The 20,857-nt window shown below is 40.7% G+C and overlaps 1 protein-coding gene across 1 annotated transcript in view; it reads right to left on the bottom strand.

The window, feature by feature from the left end:
- The window catches only part of OPN4 (opsin 4), a 38,191-nt gene extending 34,274 nt beyond the window's left edge, over positions 1 to 3,917 (bottom strand). The window contains exon 1 of the mRNA XM_087723899.1: positions 3,897 to 3,917. Coding sequence (XP_087580025.1) covers positions 3,897 to 3,917 — 21 coding nt within the window. The remainder of the gene's footprint in view (positions 1 to 3,896) is intronic.
- Positions 3,918 to 20,857: the final 16,940 nt, after the last annotated feature.

Genomic DNA, 20,857 nt, shown 5'->3' with positions numbered 1-20,857 from the left:
GTAAACTAAATATTAGAAGAAACTTCCTGATCAAGAGTTCTTAAACACTGGAACAATATATCTTGCATAGGGCGGACTCTCCTTTAAGGCTTTCAAATGAAGGTTGAGTAATTGTGGATACCTGACGTTGAAATTTAGTGTATGGAACAGAAGGCGGAACTAGGTTATGTATCAAATCCTTTCAACATTTTAATACAACCAATTCCAAGTCTACAACATGCGGTGAAAGCATTTATACAAAAAAAAAAAAATAGTATCGCAACTCTAATTCCCAGTTCAGATAATGACCAAAAATAGTATGTTATATGTTGGGCAATATAACTCTAAGTAGATTGGAACCAACTTCCATGCCATTCACTGCAATGGCAGAGGAGATGCCAAAAGATGTAAGTCTACATCTTACATAGAGCTGTCTACATAGAGCCGTGGTGGTGCAGGGATTAGAATGCAGTACTGCAGGGCTAACTCACTGCTCACTCCAGGAGTTTGATCCCGACCGACTCAAGGTTGACTCAGCTTTCCCACCCTTCTGAGGTTGGTAAAATGAGAACACCAGACTGTTGGGGGTGCTGTACTGACTCTGTAAAGTGCTTAAAGAAGCCTTTAAAGCACTGTGAAGCGGTTTATAAGTCTAAGTGCTATTGCTATCTTCCAGATAAAGAGTAGTTTTTAAAATGAGGTGCACAGCTAATAAACTGCAAATAGAACAAGCTGGATAATATCTATTTCTGAGGTTTATTTACAACTGTTCATAAAAAAGTAAAGGTTCCCCTCACACATATGTGCTAGTCGTTCCCAACTCTAGGGGGTGGTGGTCATCTCCGTTTCAAAGCCAAAGAGCTAGTGCTGTCCAAAGACATCTCCATGGTCATGACCAAATGTCAAAGAAGCACAGAACACTGTTACCTTCCCACCAGAGGTGGTTCCTATTTTTCTACTTGCATTTTTACATGCTTTCGAACTGCTAGGTTGGCAGAAGCTGGGACAAGTAATGAGAGCTCACTCCATTACACAGCGCTAGGGATTTGAACCGCTGACCTTTTTCATCGACAAGGTCAGCGTCTTAGCCATTGACCTTAATCTATAATTGTATTGTCCTGGAATATAAAAGAGGCTAGATTCTGATGGCATATATAATTATTTTCCCAGCAGAACAGAAAGCTGTGAGTTTCTGTGCTTGACTGATCTCTCATAAATTCCTTATTAATTTTTTACACACTCAAAAATATCTATCAAGAATCCCCATTAAAAATCGTTATTTTCTAAACTTTCCACTCAGCTGATAATTGCTAACTCTCTCTTGGTTCAGTTAATGGAATTCCATCTTACACTTCTTAAGAGTATACTCGGGGGTTGTATAAATACTTGCATCCCTCCATCAACAGTATTAATTATATGAAGAACTCAAAAAGATGTAAATGCTCCAAGTTCTAACAGTTGAATTGATCCATAGGCAGGCAAGAAAGTCCTGAAACATATATAAACTTTTGTTGATTTGTAATTGGATTACATGCTAGCTGTCACTTCAGAAGGTAATTTATTTGGAAAAGCTCACATTAAGACACAGAACATCAAGTTGGAAGGGACCTTGGGAGGTCTTCTAGTCCAACCCTCTGCTCTAGCAGGAGACCCAATACCATTTCAGACAAATGGCTGTCCAGTCTTAAAACGTCTCCAGTGATGAAGTAACCACAACTTCTGAAGGTTACCATTCCATTGGTTGATTGTTCTCACCATTAGGAAATTTGTCCTTAGTTCTAGATTGCTTTTCTCCCTGCAGATGAGGAAACCAATGAAATCAAAATGAGACCATGTAGTCCACAAATATCCCACTTTATTCCTTAGCCTGATCGTACTCTCAGAAGTGAACGTAGATTTTTCTCTTCCAAACTGTGTATTGGGAACCTTGTCATGATTTATTACCATGAATTTAGTTTGGTTTTAATGGGATTATTGTTTTATTGGTTTCTGTATTTCGCTTTTGTGTGTGCACGGTTGTTTTAATTATGTGAGCTGACGCAAATCATGAATGTGAGATGGGCGTCTATACAAAATTGAATAAATAAATACACCACAAATTCCTAATCCTAGCAAGTCATTTCACTACCGCTACAAAAAAAATGTAAGCTCTTTTTGGAGATGGTGACAAATCTGGAAGTCAGTGAAGTGGCAATCGAAATCTTTCTAATAAATCCCTCAAGCTAAGTAACTTGTTCCTTAAGAAATTGGCCCCTTTCCCCATTCTGTCTTACAATATATGAGAGCAATCTTAATGCCTAGTAGGAATGTTTGTCAGCAAGAAATATATTCCTATTTGTTAAAAACCCAAAACATGCCTATATCTGCTTAACTAGATGATATAAGACATATTAAACTCCTATGATAACACAAGTAGAATTACGCTGTTTTCAGGCACAACTGTTCAAAGTCTACAGAACTTTCACCCTAGAAAGCTGCTTTTTCTCCACACATTTTTAATGTCGTCCCCCCTCAAAAAAAACAACCCAACTCTAAGAACAACCATATGAAACATAGGAATTTTACAAGAAGAAGATCATTTCATCTGGAAATTTAAGAGAAAAAAGGCAGAGCAATTATGAATTGCTTTTTGTAGTGCTAGGAGCTGTCCATCTGAAAGTACTCAAAGTCTAAGAGTGAGGCAGTAAAAACTACAGCAAAGTTTCCAGCCAAGAGAGACTCTTAAGAAGTTTTCTTCCTGGTTTACCATTGCCTTCTTCTGGATAAGAAGGCTCCCCGGGGGGAGAGCCTTCTCTGTTGCAGCTCCAGCCCTCTGGAACGAGCTCCCCGTGGAGATCCGGACCCTTACTACTCTCCCGGCCTTCCACAAAGTCACTAAGATCTGGCTGCTCCGGCAGGCTGGGGGGGCTGTTGAAATAGCCAGCCCCACTGTAACTATGAATGTTGTGTATTTTAAATTGTTGTTTGTCTATTTGTCTATTTATCCCCTTCCTTTGTTTATTGTAAGCCGCCTGGAGTCCTTCAGGAGTAGGCGGCATACAAGACCAATAAAATACAAAATACAAATACAAAATAAGAAAAGTTGATTTCAAATATCATTCTAGGGCAGTGATTGGTCGTACTTCCAAGCAGGGCTTGGCATTTTGCACTGAAACCTGCTTATGGTTAGGTTTTAGCATCAAATGACCAGTAACTATAAAGATAATTTTCTGGTTTGCAACTCCCATGAATAGATATTCAGGAATTTCTGCATAAATTGCGGCCCAGAGAGGCTACTTGCAGGCACATCATTCTCTCTGCCACAAGCAGAGGACTTTGATGTCCTGAAGCGTATCTTTTTCTTCTTTTTAGGGCAGCCTTCCTCTAGTCTAGCCCGATATTCTTCAGATGCTGCTGGATGGAGGAGAGGAGTTTTCCAAGTTGCCGTCCCAGCACACTTGGGAGGGCTGCGCTAAGAGCAGCAGGGAGGGAAGGAGAGAGAGAAGAAGAAGAAAAGGAAAAAGAGGAGAAAGAATGAGAGGGAGGGAGGGAAGAGATGGAGGAAGAGAGGAAAGGAAAGGAGAGAGGGAGAGAGAGAAGAAGAGAGAGAGGAAGAGAGGGAAGGAGAGGAAGAATGGAGGAAGAGAGGAAAGGAGAATGAGGAGAGAAAGAGAGAGGGAGGGAGATAGAGGAAAGGAGAGAGGAGAGAGAGGAAGAGAGGGAAGGAGAGAAAGAGATGGAGGAAGAGAGGAAATGAGAGACAGGAGAGGAAGAGAGAGGAAGAGGGAGGAAGAAAGAGAAAAGGAGAGGGAGGGAGAGAAGGAGAAAGGGAAGAAGAGAAAGAGAGAGAAATAAGGCAGGAGGGAGAAAGGGAAGGAAGGGGAGAGCTAATTTGTTTTCTCCTCTCGCTTGAGCGGGTGCTACTCCCTCATACTTACCTGCCGGTACCATCCTTCCATAACGCTCATCCGATCCCTCTGGCGCCGCTGTGCCAGGCTGGCTAACGGAAGGCGTCAAAGAATCCGCTTCTCCGCTTCCCACGCTCCACCGACGAACTCACAGCTTTTGGTCCAGTCGTCCCGCGGGCGGCCCCCCTGGCGGACGAAGCGAACCCCAGGCTCCGCTGCCTGCGGCCGGCACTTCCAGCTCGGCCGGGAGACGGAGGGAGTTGCGGAGCCTCCACGCCGAGGCGAGTCTATTTAATCTCCCCTCCCCCCCCCCGTCCCGGTAATCGAGCCCCGCCACGCGCAGGCTTTTCCCGCCCTCCCCCTCCCCGGGGTCCGGGGCGTCTAGCGGGAAGCGAATGAGGGCAGCGTTGGGGGGGAAAGAGGAAGGCGGGAAGGGGCGGGGAGCGGGTGAGAGAAGCCCGGAGGAAGCCCGGCGCGCAGCCCATCCCAGACGAACTTCGCGGGCTTTGGGAGCGCAGGTGCGGCGCCTGGAATTGAGGGGAGCGGGAGTGGGACTGTACCACTTGCAGGTGGAGTGGGGGGGGGGAGAGAGATCGATTCCAGCTTGGATTGCAGATTCTTTTAATGGGCAGCTGCTGAGAAAGCGGGGTGGGTGGATTGGGGAGGGGGAGAGAAGCGCCCGTGAAATGACTCCTGCAAGAGGGACGGAGGAGGGAGCGGGTGGGTCGGAATGGAAAGATGGCGGGAACTATTCTCCGCTTTTTATCACATTAACGAGCTTCTGAGTTGGTGGGGCGGCGGCGAGGGGGGGGAGAAAGACAGAGTCTAATCCCCAAAATGTGGGTTGCTAAGGGAGAAATTTGTTTTGCCCCGTTTTGCGACTTTTCCTTGGCACCTTTGTTAAGTGAACTGCTGCAGTTGTTGAATTATTAACACGGCTTGTTCGGTGAATCTGTGGACTTTGCCTGTCGGAAGGTTGCAAGAGGGGGTCACGTGACCCCGGGACACTGCAGCTGTCATAAATATTTGCCAAGCATCCGGATTTTATTCACATAACCGTGGGCTGCAACAGTCATAAGTGTGAAAAATGTCACCAGTCACTTTTTCAGTGCCGTGTTAACTTGGAACGGTCGCTAAACGAACTGTTGTAAGTCGAGGACTACCGGCATTGTGTAGCTTTCCAGTCCTAGCTCTCCCCTGGCATTGTGCATCCGGAATGCCTTTCTAATTGCAAGGTATTTGTTCAATAGTGAGCCATATTGAGGTCTGCAGAGGAGCTTAGGTTAGTGGTGGTGAACCCTTTGGTGTCGAAAATTCAGACAATGCCTCGCTTGACTCTGCCACCCTACCCAGAGAAACAATTCTTTCCATATTTAATTGTTTAAAAAAGAATTCTGTCCAATTATATGTGTGATTCTCAGGACCTACTTGCACACTGCTTATTTTCAGGCAGTGTTTGATTCTCAGTCATCCAGGTTATTGTTTTTCCAACTGTATTTTTTCCAGGAGGCAACTGGACTTTCTTGCTTTTTCTTTAGAAGACGTTTCGCTTCTCATCCAAGAAGTTTCTTCAGCTCTGACCGGATGGTGGGGAATGGAAGGATTTATATTCCTTGCAGACAGCTGGTCATTTGCATCCTTTTAGTTTTGTTGCAGACCCATCATCAGTGTTTGCAAACCCAATTTCTAGGACGCCCATCCCTCCATCCTGCTAGCCCTGATAAGGTTACCTAGTTTGGATAATGAAACATCTGTAAGAAAAGAAGCAAACTCAGAGAGCACCAAGGATCCCTCATTTCAATCTTGAGCTACAAATATTCTCCTGTGTTTTTCTTTTTCTGTTGATAGTTCCCTGTGGCTTAGCTGAGGCAGCTCTGGGCTATACAAGCTCTTGAAGCATTTATTCATGAAGCAGTTTTGGAGGCTGCTGTCTCATCGCCTCTGCAGCCTCGAAAACCACACTGGTCTTGTTTTTGCATGATTTTGGGAGGCTTTGAGGCCATGGGAGAACATATTGCATTCTCACATGGCCTCTGCAGCCTCTGAAAGCTGTCTGAGAACAGGGCATTCTTTTGAAAATAGTTGTCACGTGTTGCTGGATGTTGGTATGTCACTCAAAACATTGTGATGCGTCACCTTTGACGCGAGTTATAGGTTTGTTTTATACTTAAGCTACAGGGTGAGAATGACTTAAGGGCAACATCTTGAAGATATGGGATATAAAAATGGTCACTGCAGTACAGCTGAATTGTCCTATACATGAATTTTTGAAAGAAAGTTTGCTTTAGTTCAATGAAATTTATGCTCAGGAAAGTAATTTAGGAAGACATCTTATATTGTTATGTAAAAATTTTAACATGGGCTTTTCTGCATATGTTGGTGGATGAGAAAAATCACAACAGACACTCCTTAAATGAACAGGAACACATGCAAGGGGGAAAGGTATACAGAATGATTGTAATTGTGTTTCCCTACTTGTAATCCTTACTTAAATCATTGGCTAAGCAGCTTAAGGTTTTGACATAATGTTTCTGACGACGATATCATTAACTACCAATCCAATCGTAACAATCTGCTTTAGCTATGGCAGGACAAATTCAGATTTTTACCATTATAGCATCATGATTCTACAGATGTTCCACTTGGTAGAAAGTTGTGATTTCTGAAATTACAGGTCCAGCACATCTGGAAGGGACAAAAACAGGATAGCTGTGTTACATTTACACTGGAAACCCATACAGACTTATATCTTACAAAATTAGAAAAATAATAATAGCCTAGTCAGCATTCTGTTTTTACTGGCTAAAAATAGTCATTAATTTCAAAACATTATGGAATTATACTGAAACGCAAAGAGAATAGCTCATCAGCAAAACGTCATTCAAATACTTACAAACTTCTTTGTAATATCTTGTAACCTTGAGGAATGTCACTTCTTTATCTGTAGTGATTTATTATTTTATTTGTTAGTCTTTATTCTCTGGGGATACAGATAGATAGATAGATAGATAGATAGATAGATAGATAGATAGATAGATAGATAGATATAGATATAGATATAGATATAGATATAGATATAGATATAGATATAGATATAGATATAGATATAGATATAGATATAGATAGATATATAGATATATAGATATAATATTATAATTACAAATTAATTTACAGTTAAACAGGACATTACGTTCACAAATTATACTATTCAAGCTTCTTAACTATGTACAATGGTTGAATAAACAACAGTTGAAGTAAGGTTTTACACTTAGGCAAGCCAAGCCAAATATATAGGTACAGATTAGGAGAAACCTGGCTTAATAGTAGTAACTATGAGAGGGATCTTGGAATCCTAGTGGACAATCACTTAAACATGAGCCAGCAGTGTGCAGTAGCAGCCAAAATAGCTAATGTAATGTAACAGAGGGATAAAATCAAGATCACATGAAGTATTAGTACTATTTTATAAAGCCTTAGTAAGACCACACTTAGAACCCTGCATCCAATTTTGGTTACAATATTACAAAAAAGATGTAGAGACTCCGGAAAGAGTGCAGAAAAGAGCAACAAAAATGATTAGGAGGCTGGAGGCTAAAATATATGAAGAGCAGTTGCAGGAATTGGCTATGTCTAGTCTAGTGAAAAGAAGGACTAGGGGTGACATGATAGCAATGTTCCAATATTTGAGGGGCTGCCACAAAGAAGAGGGAGTCAAGCTATTCTCCAAAGCACCTGAGGGCAGGGCAAGAAACAACGGATGGAAACTAATCAAGGAGAGAAGTAACCTAGAACTAAGGAGAAATTTCCTAACAGTGAGAACAATTAACCAGTGAAACAGCTTACTTCAGATGTTATGGCAGTGATGGCGAACCTATGACACGCGTGTCAGTGCTGACACGCGTAGCCATTTGGGGTGACACGCACAGGATTTCATGCGATTCATCCTCGGCTCCTGCACGGCCGCCGAGGATGAAAGAATCTGTGCTGGAGGAACGGGTGGGTGGGTGGGCGGGACGTGTGATCTCCCCCGCCCACACTCACTTACTGTATCGCCACCGCCCCTTTCTGAGCGCAGGGGCTGCTGGTAAGGCGTGCGTGCCGTGCGCACACACATCAGTGTGGCGAGGGAGGACCCGCAGGAGAGGAGCGCGGGAACAGTGCGCGCCTCTCTCCAGTCAGGCCGGCACAGAGAGTCTACTCCTGGGACTGTCGGTTACGACCGCACCACAGCAGGGAACAGCGGAGTGCCAACAGGAACTGTGAGCGCCATTAGCAGCAACTATTGGGGTGCCATGGACTTGTAATTGCCCACAATAACTGAGATAAGTGAGGGGGAGATTGTGTTAGCTTGTTAGGCTAGTTAACCCCTAATTGGCTATCTATAATTCTATCTGCTGTCACTGGCCCACTGATGGAGCACCCAAAAAATAAAAAACAAAGGTTAAGTAAAGGGAGTGGTAGTGGCAGTGGCCGACCCTTTCAAGAGACATGGAGCGAGATGTATGGCATTATAGAAAAAAATGGCAGATCATTTTGCGTTCTATGTACTGAAACGGTAGTAAGCAGAACGTGGAATATAAATAGACATTTTGAAACTAATCATTCCCAGCTCTTGGAAAAAAGTGAGGATGAAAGGAGGGAATACATTTCCAGGAAGCTACACCTTTATAAGATTATTATAAAATTATGTTTTTGTCGAAGTGACACACAATGCGAGTTATGCTCGATTTTTTGCCGATTTTTGACACACCACGCCAAAAAGGTTGCCCATCACTGTGTTATGGTCATCACTGGAGGCTTTTAAGAAGAGTCTGAATAGTTCACTTGTCTGGAATTGTATAAGATTTCCTGCTTGAGCAAGGGTTGGATAGAAGATCTCCAAGGTCCTTTCCAACTCTGTTATTCTGTTAAGATTTACTTTTACAACAATACTAAGCAATAAAGCCTTCTTTTCATTGCACAATGTCCAACATGCAGACCCAAATCTAAAGAAACCACCTTATGGCTGTTTGAGAAAAGAACAGGCGGAGCTGTGGGTGGAGTTAAACACATCATCAGTTTAGAGTCTTTAAATTGTCACAAAAGATCCCACTCCCGCTCTCCTTGAAGTCCATTGACCCTAACCTTGCACCAGTTTATTGCTGACCTTTAGATTCTTGTGTATAGGTTTGAATACATCTTCTATGCTGCAACTTTATTAATGATCCTGGTTTTTTTTTTGCACCTAACAATAGGATGTTGAAGACCTGATGTAATTTGCTAGTGTATAAAGCATAGCTGATGTAATTTGCTAGTGTATAAAGCATAGCTTATAAATTATGACATATCATGAAAATTGTTCTGTGAACCATACTGCAATTATTTGGTGCATAACTAGCAATACTATATTGCTAATAATAATAAGCAATTTAATTACAGTGTAATGAATCAATACTGAAAAATGCAGCTATGCAATAAACTCGTGCTCACTATGCACCATTTAACTTCATGTATGTATACTGAATTTTAAACTTACCATTGCTGTAAGATGTAATGCTGTATAAAATAAAAACAAATTGCCCCCAATAGTTTTTCAAATAAGAATTTGAAAAAAATAACAAAGCAAATGTTAGCTTGCCTTTGACTAAGCTAAAGTGATATATTATAAGGTGGTATATTATAGAGTGGTACTAATAGCACTCTATAAAGCCCTAGTAAGACCACACCAAGGGCATTGGATCCAGTTTTGGTCACCACACTATAAAAAAGACTCTAGAAAAAGTGCAGAGAAGAGCAACCAGGATGATTAGGGGCCTGGAAACTAAAACACATGAAGAACTGTTACAGGAACTGGGCATGGCTAGTCTAGTGAAGAGAAGGACCAGGTGGGACATGATAGCAGTACTCAAATATGTGAGGGGCTGCCACAGAGAAGAGGGGGTCAAGCTATTTTCCAAAGCACCCAAAGGCCAGACAAGGAATAATGGATGGAAACTGACCAAGGAGAGATTCAACCTAGAAATAAGGAGGAACTTTCTGACAGTGAGAATAATCAACCAGTTTGCCCTTGGAAGTTGTGGGGGCTTCATCACTTGAGACTTTCAAGAAGAGATTGGACTACCATTTGTCAGAAATGGTGTAGGGTCTCCTGTTGTAGCGGGGAGTTGGACTAGATGACATATAAAGTCCCTTCCAACTCTGTTAATCTATTATATGTTCACCCAAATTAATGCAAATTCTAAAGAATAAAAACCAGGGAAATTCGTTGACTTATCTAGAAGGAAAGAGAAATAAAAACTGAAGTTTCAATGGTTTGCTTTTAATCAAGGTGAAAGTAGGACAAGAAGGACAAGTTCCCATATGATGAAAGAAAAGTAAAGACACATACTGGAAACAAAAGATACCCTTGGAACACTTATTCCACTATAACATTAGAAGTGAAGGGTGATTATTTTTTAACTATTTCTGGAAGAGGAAGGTTTTTTTTTAATAATCTGTTTTGAGAAAGGATATTTATAAAAGTCTCAGATGTTACAAAAAGGATAGATAGAAAAAGTCAATGTGACTACAGGCAGTTCTGCCATCTCTTTTCTTTTTTACTTGGAAAATCAAAAATGAGAAAGGATGGAAAATTCTTTTCAGATCTATATGCTATAAATAGTTATTTTAAGGCAGAGGAAGCAGAGGGCAAAAATCCACATAGGGATATCATTACTAGAACAGTTTGATCCAGGATTGGAAATATGAGCCTGAAAACACTAAAGAAGAAAACAAAGCTGTCTTGGGATATAAAATATATAATTACAAGTCAGATATACTGCAGTGGAATGAGTAGGTTTGGCTGTTGCTGTTTGTCAAATAGCCTACTTATTTGTTCTAGGACTCTAAATAAATGTATTAATATCAGTGGTGGGATTCAAATGTTTTTGCTATTGGTTCTGTGGGCGTGGCTTGGTGGGCGTGGAGTGGCTTGGGCATGGCGTGGCTCGGTGGGCGTGGCAGGGGAAGGATACTGCAAAATCCCCGTTCCCTCCCACTCCAGGGGAAGAATACTGTAAAATCCCCATTCCCTCTCCACTCCAGGGGAAGAATACTGTAAAATCCCCATACCTTCCCCACTCCAGGGAAAGGATACTATAAAATCCCCATTCCCTCCCCACTCCAGGGAAAAGATACTGTAAAATCCCCATTCCCTCCCCACTCCAGGGGAAGGATACTATAAAATCCCCATTCCCTCCCCACTCCAGGGAAAGGATACTGTAAAATCCCCATTCCCTCCCCACTCCAGGGGAAGGATACTATAAAATCCCCATTCCCTCCCCACTCCAGGGAAAGGATACTGTAAAATCCCCATTCCCTCCCCGCTCCAGGGGAAGGTTACTGCAAAATCTCCATTCCTCCTGATCAGCTGGGACTCGAGAGGCAGATAATAGATGGGGGCAGGCCAGAGATGATATTTACCGTTTTCTGAACTACTCAAAATTTCCGCTACCGGTTCTCCAGAACTGATCAGAACCTCTTGAATGCCACCTCTAATTAATATAATAAATTATTTAACTTGCTGTAAATTAAGAATGGCAAGAATATGTATTTTAACCTAACTAATAGTAGCTTGAAAATATACCTCCCCTTCGTTCACAGGAAAAGAAAAATCCAAGAATTGTTTTGAAGTGTGTTTTGAGTTGTGTAAACGGAAGAGATGTGAAACAAGAAAATCTCAGGTTTTTTTTAATAATGTCTGATAAAGTATCTGTTTTGGTACCCAATGAAACAAAGAACAATTTAAAGTAACTTTTCCACATAAACACAAGACTGGAAGTAGACTTTTATTAGTGATTGACGTATTGTCCATTTCACCTCTGATAATTCTTATTTTCTGACTAGAAAAACAAGATGATCAAAGTCAAAACTTAGGAAATGAACAAGTTTTGAAGGGTTTTGTAATCTGCAGATATTGGCTGAATTGATCAAAAGGTACTTGCAGATTTCCAAGAGACAAAATAAATCATTTTTTGCACCTGAAAGTTGTTTATTTTTTGCACACAATTTTTATAAAGTCTTATGCCAACTTAATTTTGGTTAGGGAACTTAAACAGATTCTGTATTCACTGTAATGATGACATTTTATTTATTAGTAGTCATGAGCCATACAGCACAGAAGGGGCAAGTAATGATCATCCATTTAAAAATGTATGTGATCTTTGTTTGAATTTTACCGATTCTTTGCAGTCAATCATTCCAACTCTCAGGAAGGAATTATCTGCATGGAAGCTGATGAAGCTAGGACGATTGGGAATTAAGCCAAGAAGTTCAGATGTCCACTTAGCATGCAATAGTAGGATTTGCTAATTCTGAAATCAAGTGGGGATAATGTGGTTTGCTACAAAGTGTGTGGGTGATGATAATAAAATAATTAAATCTTTTATGATACAATTATTAACTACATGCCAATCATTTGCATATATAATTAAGAACTAATAATTATTGCAAGTAAAAACTTCATTTGTTTTATGAGTAAATCTCCTGAAACGTTTTAAGCTATAAATAATGATATGTTTCTTTTACTTTTCTCTGCTGTTTCGTTTATAATAATTTAAAGTTATTTCATTAAATATATTGTTGATATGTAATAAACTACCCAGAGCCTTTTGGAGTAGGGGGCTACAATAAATAATAATAATAATAATAATAATAATAATAATAATAATAATAATAATAATAATAATAATAATAATTAAATGCAAAGAAAATGAAGCCTACAAATACTTAGGCATTCTGCAGTTGGATAACATCAAGCATGGAGAAGTAAAAACTATTGTCAGACGAGAGTACACCAACAGAGTTAGGAAAATTTTGAAATCTAAATTGAATGGTGGAAATACAATCAAGGCCATAAATACCTGGGCAATACCAGTTATAAGATACACAGCTGGCATAGTTAACTGGACACAAGCTGATTTGGACCTTTTGGACCGAAAAACCAGGAAACTAATGACAATGCACTACAGTTTACATCCACGTGGTGATACTGATAGACTATATCTGCCCCGAAAATCAGGTGGCAGAGGATTATTACAAGTGAAGCAAACAGTTGAAGAAGAAAAACATGCACTGGCTGATTATTTAAAAGACACTCAAGAACATCTATTAATCGAAGTAAAGAACAAAAATCTACTGAAGGCCCAAGAGACAAAACAAGAATACAGAAAAGATGTGATAAAATCAAGAATGGTTGGCAGAATAAAGCACTGCATGGTCAATTTCTGGAAAAAATAAAAGATAAAGTGGACAGTGAACAAACTTGGTTATGGTTAAAAACAGGTACATTAAAGAAAGAAACAGAGTCACTAATCCTGGCTGCGCAAGAACAAGCTATCCGCACAAATGCCATTAAGGCCAAAATCGAAAAATCCTCTGATGATGCCAAATGCAGACTTTGCAAAGAAGCTGATGAAACTGTTGATCACATACTCAGCTGCTGTAAAAAAATCGCGCAGACTGATTATAAATTGCGGCACAATTCAGTAGCACAAATGATCCATTGGAATTTGTGCAAAAATTATAATATTAAAACAGCAACAAACTGGTGGGAACATCAGCCTGAAAAAGTCACCGAAAATCAGATGGTCAAGATCTTGTGGGATTTCCGTATACAAACCGACAAAATACTGGCGCATAATACACCAGACATCACACTGGTTGAGAAAAATAAGGTCACAATCATAGACATCGCAATACCAGGTGATAGCAGGGTCGCTGAGAAGGAACATGAAAAAATCGCAAGATATCAGGACTTAAAAATCGAAATTCAACGACTATGGCACAAACCAGCAGTGGTAATTCCAGTGGTAATTGGCACACTGGGTGCTATTCCAAAAGCACTGGAATTACATTTAAAACAGTTAAAAATTGACAAAATCACCATCAGTCAAATGCAAAAAGCCGCACTGCTTGGATCTGCACGCATATTATGAAAATACGTTACGACGTCCTAGGCCCCTGGGTGGGGCCCGACTAGTAACCAATGCCAAATCCGGCGAAACAACTGGCCGCTGTGATACAATTGTACAACAACAACAACAATAATAATACCATCCAGGTGATAGCAGGGTCACTGAGAAGGAACATGAAAAAATCGCAAAATACCAGGACTTAAAAATCGAAATTCAACGACTATGGCACAAACCAGCAGTGGTAATTCCAGTGGTAATTGGCACACTGGGTGCTATTCCAAAAGCACTGGAATTACATTTAAAACAGTTAAAAATTGACAAAATCACCATCAGTCAAATGCAAAAAGCCGCACTGCTTGGATCTGCACGCATATTACGAAAATATGTTACGACGTCCTAGGCCCCTAGGTGGGGCCCAACTAGTAACCAATGCCAAATCCGGCGAAACAACTGGCCACTGTGATACAATTGTAGTATAATAATAATAATAATAATAATAATAATAACAACAACAACAACCACCAATACCAAATCCGGCGAAACAACTGGCCGCTGTGATACAATTGTATAATAATAATAATAATAATAATAATAATAATAATAATAATAATAATAATAGACAAATGTGCAACAATGGCAACCAAAACAGGCAAAGTCATAGAAGATGATGGACTAGAACTTGAGAATGAAGAAATGATAAAGGCAGTAAAACCAGAAGAAGGCTACAAGTACTTGGGGATTTTAGAGGCCTCTGACTTAATGCATAATGAAGTCAAGGAATTAACTTCAGCCAAGTACGGTTGATGAATTCGTAAGATATTAAAGTCCAAATTGAGTGGAGGAAACATCATAGAAGCCATAAATACCTGGGCTATACCCGTGATTCGATACTCTACAGGAATAATTGACTGAACCCAGGTGGAGTTGGACAATTTGGACAGAAAAACAAGGAAGCTTATGACAATGAATCATGCTTTGCACCCTAAAAGTGATGTTGACCGATTATATCTACCAAGAGCAGAGGGTGGTCGAGGACTCCTACAAGTAAAACAGACTGTGGAAGAAGAAAAACACTGCTTGAATGATTACATCCAGAAAAGTGAAGAACCAATGATTAAGGAAGTAAATAAAGGAAGCCTTTTAAAGACAACTAAGTCAAAAGCTGAATAAGTAATTGAGAAGCGAGCTGAAAATTGGAAAAACAAAGCTATGCATAGCCAATACTTGAAAAGTATTGAAGGCAAAGCTAACAAAGTACCGGGACTTGCAAATTGAAGTTGAGCAACTGTGAAAAAAGAAATAGTGTGTTGTCCCGATTGTAATTGGAGCCCTTGGAGCAATACCTAAAGGGCTACCTTGCTATTTGGAAATTTTATCAGACTTGAACATTCTGATTCTACAAAAAACCACCCTACTTGGAACAGCTTATATCCTTCGATGTTACCTTAACACTTCCTAGGTCCTTGATTAGAACTCGAGCTGTTGAGCTACCAACCAGCCCCAAAGGCTGTGAATCTCACCAAAGATTAACCACGCAATAATAATAATAGGAATCACTTATAATTATGCATTAAATACAAAGCCTGTGGGAAAAGCTATAGTACAGAAACAAAATGAAATAATATTGTTATTGATAAATGTACCATTAAAATAATTGACTATAAATTATGAATTAAAGTAGAACATGCTTAAATGAAGTTTGTGGGATTTTTCAAATGAAATGTGAAAAATTCATATTCATTTTCTGTTTAAGATTCTGAGAATAATAGAGATACTTCTTTATCAGAACTGTATGTTGTAACTGTATATTGTAAGATATGAGTTAATAATATACATGACTATTTAGAAATAAGCATTCCTTAGTTAAGAAATGTAGTTGACTCACCAGAAAGTTGGAAAAAAAATACTAGTTATGGGGGGAGGTGGTATTCAGCCAATTCTGACAGGTTCTGGAGAACCAGTAGTGGAAATTTTGAGAGTGGGGAGGGAATGGGGATTTTGCAGTATCCTTCCCCTGCCACGTCCATAAAGCTACTCACAGAACTGGTAGTAAAAAAAATTGAATCCCACCACTGGTTATGGGTCAGTACAGGATGAAATATGAACCAGTTCTTTGTGGAAATGAAGCCCAAACTGTGGAAGGTCAAAAAAGATCTTTAAGGAGTTTTTCTTTCCACCATACCATCCTCTCTCTCCTCTTCCTTCCCATTCATACATACTATATTTTTCAGACTATAAGATGCACCGGAATATAAGACACATCAAGATTTTAAAGAGGTGTGTAGAGGGGGGAGAAGGGAATAAAAGGAGGGTTTGGGAGGAAGGGGAGGAAACAGAGGAAGGAAGGGCAAGAGAAGGAAGGAGGGGCTTGGCTGGGGAGGGGGGGAAGAAAGGGAAGAAAAAGTGGGAAGCAAGGAGAGAGGAGGTGAGACCAAAGGAAAAACAAGGGGGGACAAGGGAATAGGATAACAGAGGCTTCTGCAGGCTAAGTCTGAGGCAGAGAAGAGTATAACATAGAAGAGGCTTCTTTGGCTAAGCCTGAGGGAGACAAGGTGATAGGCTAGCAGAGGTTTCTGTGGGCCAAGCCTGAAGGAGAGAGTGAAGATAGAGAAAGCAGAAGTAGCTCCAAGCAGCCACCTGAATACCATCCCATCCATGACCTGCCTGCTGAGAGGAGGCTGACCACAACCCCATCACGTGACCCTGGCAAGTAGAAGTGCATCAGAGAGGGGCCATGTTGGACTGGCAGCCATACGAAGAGGACCAGGAGAACCCAGACTCCAATGGCCCTTAAGAGGGTTAGTATTACAGGTAAATTTTAAAAAAGTTTTTGCACTCTGCAGGCCTCCCAAACCCTCTGCATACGTCACTTTTTGTGAAAAATGGGCGTGCAGAGTGTTTGAGAGGCCTGCAAAGTGCTCCTGGTGGGAGGGGGCAAAAATGAGCACCAAACGGCCTGCTTTCATGAAAAAAACAGGGCATGGGAGACTTGTAGAGTACGCCTGGGGGTTGGGGAGACAAAAATAAACAAAAAATGGCCTGTTTTTTACTCGATTTTGCCCTTCTCAGCCCCCAGGAGCATTTTGCAGTCCTCCCAAACCCTCTGCACATCCACTTTTGCAAAGGGGACGGGGTTTCAGGAGGCCAAAAATGAGCCGAGGTGGCGCAGTGGTTAAATGCAGCACTGCAGGCTACTTCAGCTGACTGCAGTTCTGCAGTTCAGCTGTTCAAATCTCACCGGCTCAGGGTTGACTCAGCCTTCCATCCTTCCGAGGTGGGTAAAATGAGGACCCGGATTGTTGTTGGGGGCAATATGTTGACTCTGTAAACCGCTTAGAGAGGGCTGAAAGCCCTATGAAGCGGTATATAAGTCTAATTGCTATTGCTATGTATTCAGTATATAAGACACATCCAGATTTTCACCCTCTTTTGGGGGGGGGGAATGTGCATTTTATATTCCGTTAAAAAAGGTTTATACAAAGCAGAAGACGACATAATTTCCACTTGATTGATCCAAGGAATAAAAACAGGCTTGTAACATTCAAACTGCCAAACACTGCTGAGAGCTTCATTTGGAGACAACAGTATAACAAAATGTCTGGTTTTTGAAAGCTTTATTTGCTATTTTGCTTGTCGCATACGTTGCTTGGAGCAAAGAAAAAAAAGGAAAATTGATGCTAAACAATTTATATAGCTGCTCATGGCATTAAAAAAAAAGAATAGAAATGATACTGTTCTTTGTGATCTCTTGGTTGAGAGTTTTCTTTCAGATGTTTCAATACTAGGCTGTGTATCACTATGGGGTCATGTAGGGGTCATAATGTTACGGTTCCAAATAGCATCCAAAAATAAATCAGAGTCCAAGGCAAAGTATTGCTCAAAGTTCCAATTTATTAAGAAAGCAAGTTGGCACATCTGGGAAAACCTGAATCTGAAAGCTTCCCGGTTTTCCCCACCCAGTTTAAAGTTCGAGATCTTGCCCCCACACCCACAAGTCCATCACATGGTCCAATCTCCCACTGCCATGTAGACAGCTCCACCCATCCAGTTCTGGTCAGGTGCAGAGGTGCAAAGACAAAGGATGACCTTGGCTTTCTAGAAAGAATTTTGTTATGGCTACATAGCATCTCACTCCTACAATCCCCCCTCCCATTTTCCCACAATAGAAAATGCATAGTAGAATAATAGAAAGTGTGCCAGGCCAAAGATCCAAAAGAAAATATAGCTGTAGGCCTGACACATTGCTGGCTCTATAGGCAAAGAGGAAATACAAATCCTGAGCTAAGTTTGGTTGAAGTTTGGGCTGCTCTGAGGGTGATGCAATGAAGGGACTTGTGTTCTGAAAGGGTGTTAGGTAATTCCTATTGTGGCTTAATGACTTTTGTTCTGTTTTGGCTCTTTGGTGACAGCATTTGCATCTAGAAACTTGGCTTCTTTCAATAAGCTCTTTATCTCTTAAGTGCTGACATCTGATGGGAACTGCTTTCTGCCTCTAAAAACAAGTTTCTCCATTTCTCCCTTTGGGAAATATAATAATCTGCCTTTTTTGATATTCCTCAAAATATCTCATTCTTCTAGGGGGTGGGGTGGCTTCCCATATTATCATAAGTGAGTGGAGAAGCACTGTTGTAGATGAATAACTGGCAAGCAGATCTCACAAGATTTGGTGATGCTGTGTGGAAATTATCCATGCTTTTGAGCATGAAGGTCAGCAGCACTTTTTTAAGCTTTAAAAATACCTGTTTGTCATGAGTTGGTGTCTGGAGTTTCAGCACATAAGTTTTGTAGGGTCTTTAAGTTGTGTAAACCTATTCGAAATTATCTGCCATAACTACTCTTGCTTCATGATCTAATTTGGGGGGTGGGGATCCTCATTCTCTTTCTCTTACGTACAGTAGCTATTTCCAAAATGCATATTCAGGATAGTGATTGGCTGTAAGAAAATAAATAGTGAAGTTGATTTTGCGACCTTTAAATCTCAACCTTCTGCATGACTGTGAGCTCACCAGGCATAGGCTTATTCATTCCACCTATTGGTTATCACATCTCTTTTGAAGATTTGCTGTGAAGAAAAGTTCCATTCTCGGGATGACTTGTCTAACCCTGTATGATATCAAGGCCAAGATTTTCATTTCAAATATTTTTGTCTCCTGCTGCTTTGAAGTGAACATAGATGGACTTCCTAATAGGATAGGATTGTGAATCACTCCAAACAGCATGCTCTGTAGTTCTGGTGAATAACCAGTTACATCAGAAAATACAATATTATTTAGAGATGAGATTTGTTTTCCGCAGGCCAAAAGGCCAGCTTCTTTGTACAGAGACTGTACCGATGAACAGTGGGGTGCCTTGTCCCCATATCATAACAGTATCGTAAGGCTATTTTACGTCAATTGTACGATCAGAATAGTACTGAAAAGAGAATTGCTTCCTCTCTCTTCCTGTGATTTCCCATCCCATTTGTGAAGTCAAGAAGCCACGGTGCCTTGCTGCTAAAAGCAGTGTCAGATTGACACAGTTGGAAGGGATCTTGTACTCCTGTCCTCCTCCAAACTCCTGCCCAAGCAGGAGACCCTACTGCATTTCTGACAAATGGCAGTCCAATCTCTTCTTGAAAGCCTCCAGTGTTGAAGCTTCCACAACTTCTGAAGGCAACTTCTGTTCCATTGGTTGATTGTTCTCATTAAAAATTTATCCTTATATGTAGGTTGAATCTCTTCTTGTTCAGTCTCCATCCATGATTCCTTGTCCTGCCTTCGGGTGCCTTGGAAAATAGCCTGACCCATTCCTCTCTGTGGCAGCCCCTCAAATATTGGATCACTGCTATCATGTCTCCCCTGGTCCTTCTCTTCACTAGACTAGTCATGCCCAGTTCTCAACTTAACGACTACAATTGGGAGCAGAATTTTTGTTGCTAAGCAAAGCAGCTGTTAAGTGAAGATGCCTGATTTTATGACTTTTTTGTACCGTGAGAACCACTGAAGTTCTTAAGTGAATGACAGGATCGTTAAACAGATCTGATTTCTCCTGTGGTTTTGCTTGTCAGAAGCTGGCTGGGAAAGTCACAGATGGACAATGCATACGACTTTGGGATGTTGCAGCCATCAGAAATACATGTGGTATTTATGAACATCTGAATTTTCATTATATAACTCTGGATACTGTGTCAGTCATAAATGTGAGGACTGGTTGAAAGTCACTTGAATTTAAGTTCCATTGTATTAACAGTTGCTAAATGAATGTTTTGAAGTCAAGGACTGTCTGTGTTCTCTTTTTTCCCTGGATGATATAAGGGGTGTTTTTTTTTCCTTTTACAGCACATGAAATGAAAAAAAAAATAATAACCCTACATTCATTAGGCAGAATACCAGCTGAAACCCTAATTGTTTATTTTGTCTTAGCAGTGGAAAAGGACACTGGACAATCTGTGGGGAACCTTGACAGTCAAAGATGATGACATTTATGGAATGGCATAAATATGATTGCATGGATTCATGGTAGTAGTGATGGTACAATAGCTGTAGTACAGGAGTGAGTTTGTACTGGTGTTGGTACTGGTTTGCTTCGCACGCACTTTGCATCTGCATGCGCAGTTTGCTGTAAATTGTTCTGCGCATGCGTGAAGACCATGAAAAACTAATAAAAAACATGCTGTCAATGGCAGCAGAGACCAGGGAACCAGTTCAGGGGCGTGGCCAGCCTGGGTCACTGCCGGTTCTGCGACCCAGGCCAAATTACCCACTACTGATTCACCTGAACCGGTAGAAACCCATCTCTGTGGTAATAAAATATAATAGAGTTAGTGCTACCAAATCTGGGCTATAAAAATATGGTTGTTAATCAAATGACCCTAAATTTCTTTATTTCCCTGCTGCCCTCTAGTGGTGAGACAGTATTTTATACACAGAAATGGTAACTTCAAAACTACCTAATTACAAAAGGTCCTACTATTCTTCTTGTTGTAGTGTCATATCTGTCAGTGGACATTGGTGATCATGTTGGTGATCCTATTTTTATCAACAGCCACATGAAAAAGTGCTGCTGATTTTTGTCCAAACC

Source organism: Thamnophis sirtalis, unplaced genomic scaffold (assembly GCF_051295495.1).
Source record: "Thamnophis sirtalis isolate CommonGarterSnake01/CBP01778 unplaced genomic scaffold, rThaSir2_p1.2 scaffold_10, whole genome shotgun sequence".
Lineage (NCBI taxonomy): Eukaryota > Metazoa > Chordata > Lepidosauria > Squamata > Natricidae > Thamnophis > Thamnophis sirtalis.
The sequence above is the reverse complement of the archived record's forward strand: the minus strand, read 5'-3'. Positions and strand labels throughout refer to the sequence as shown.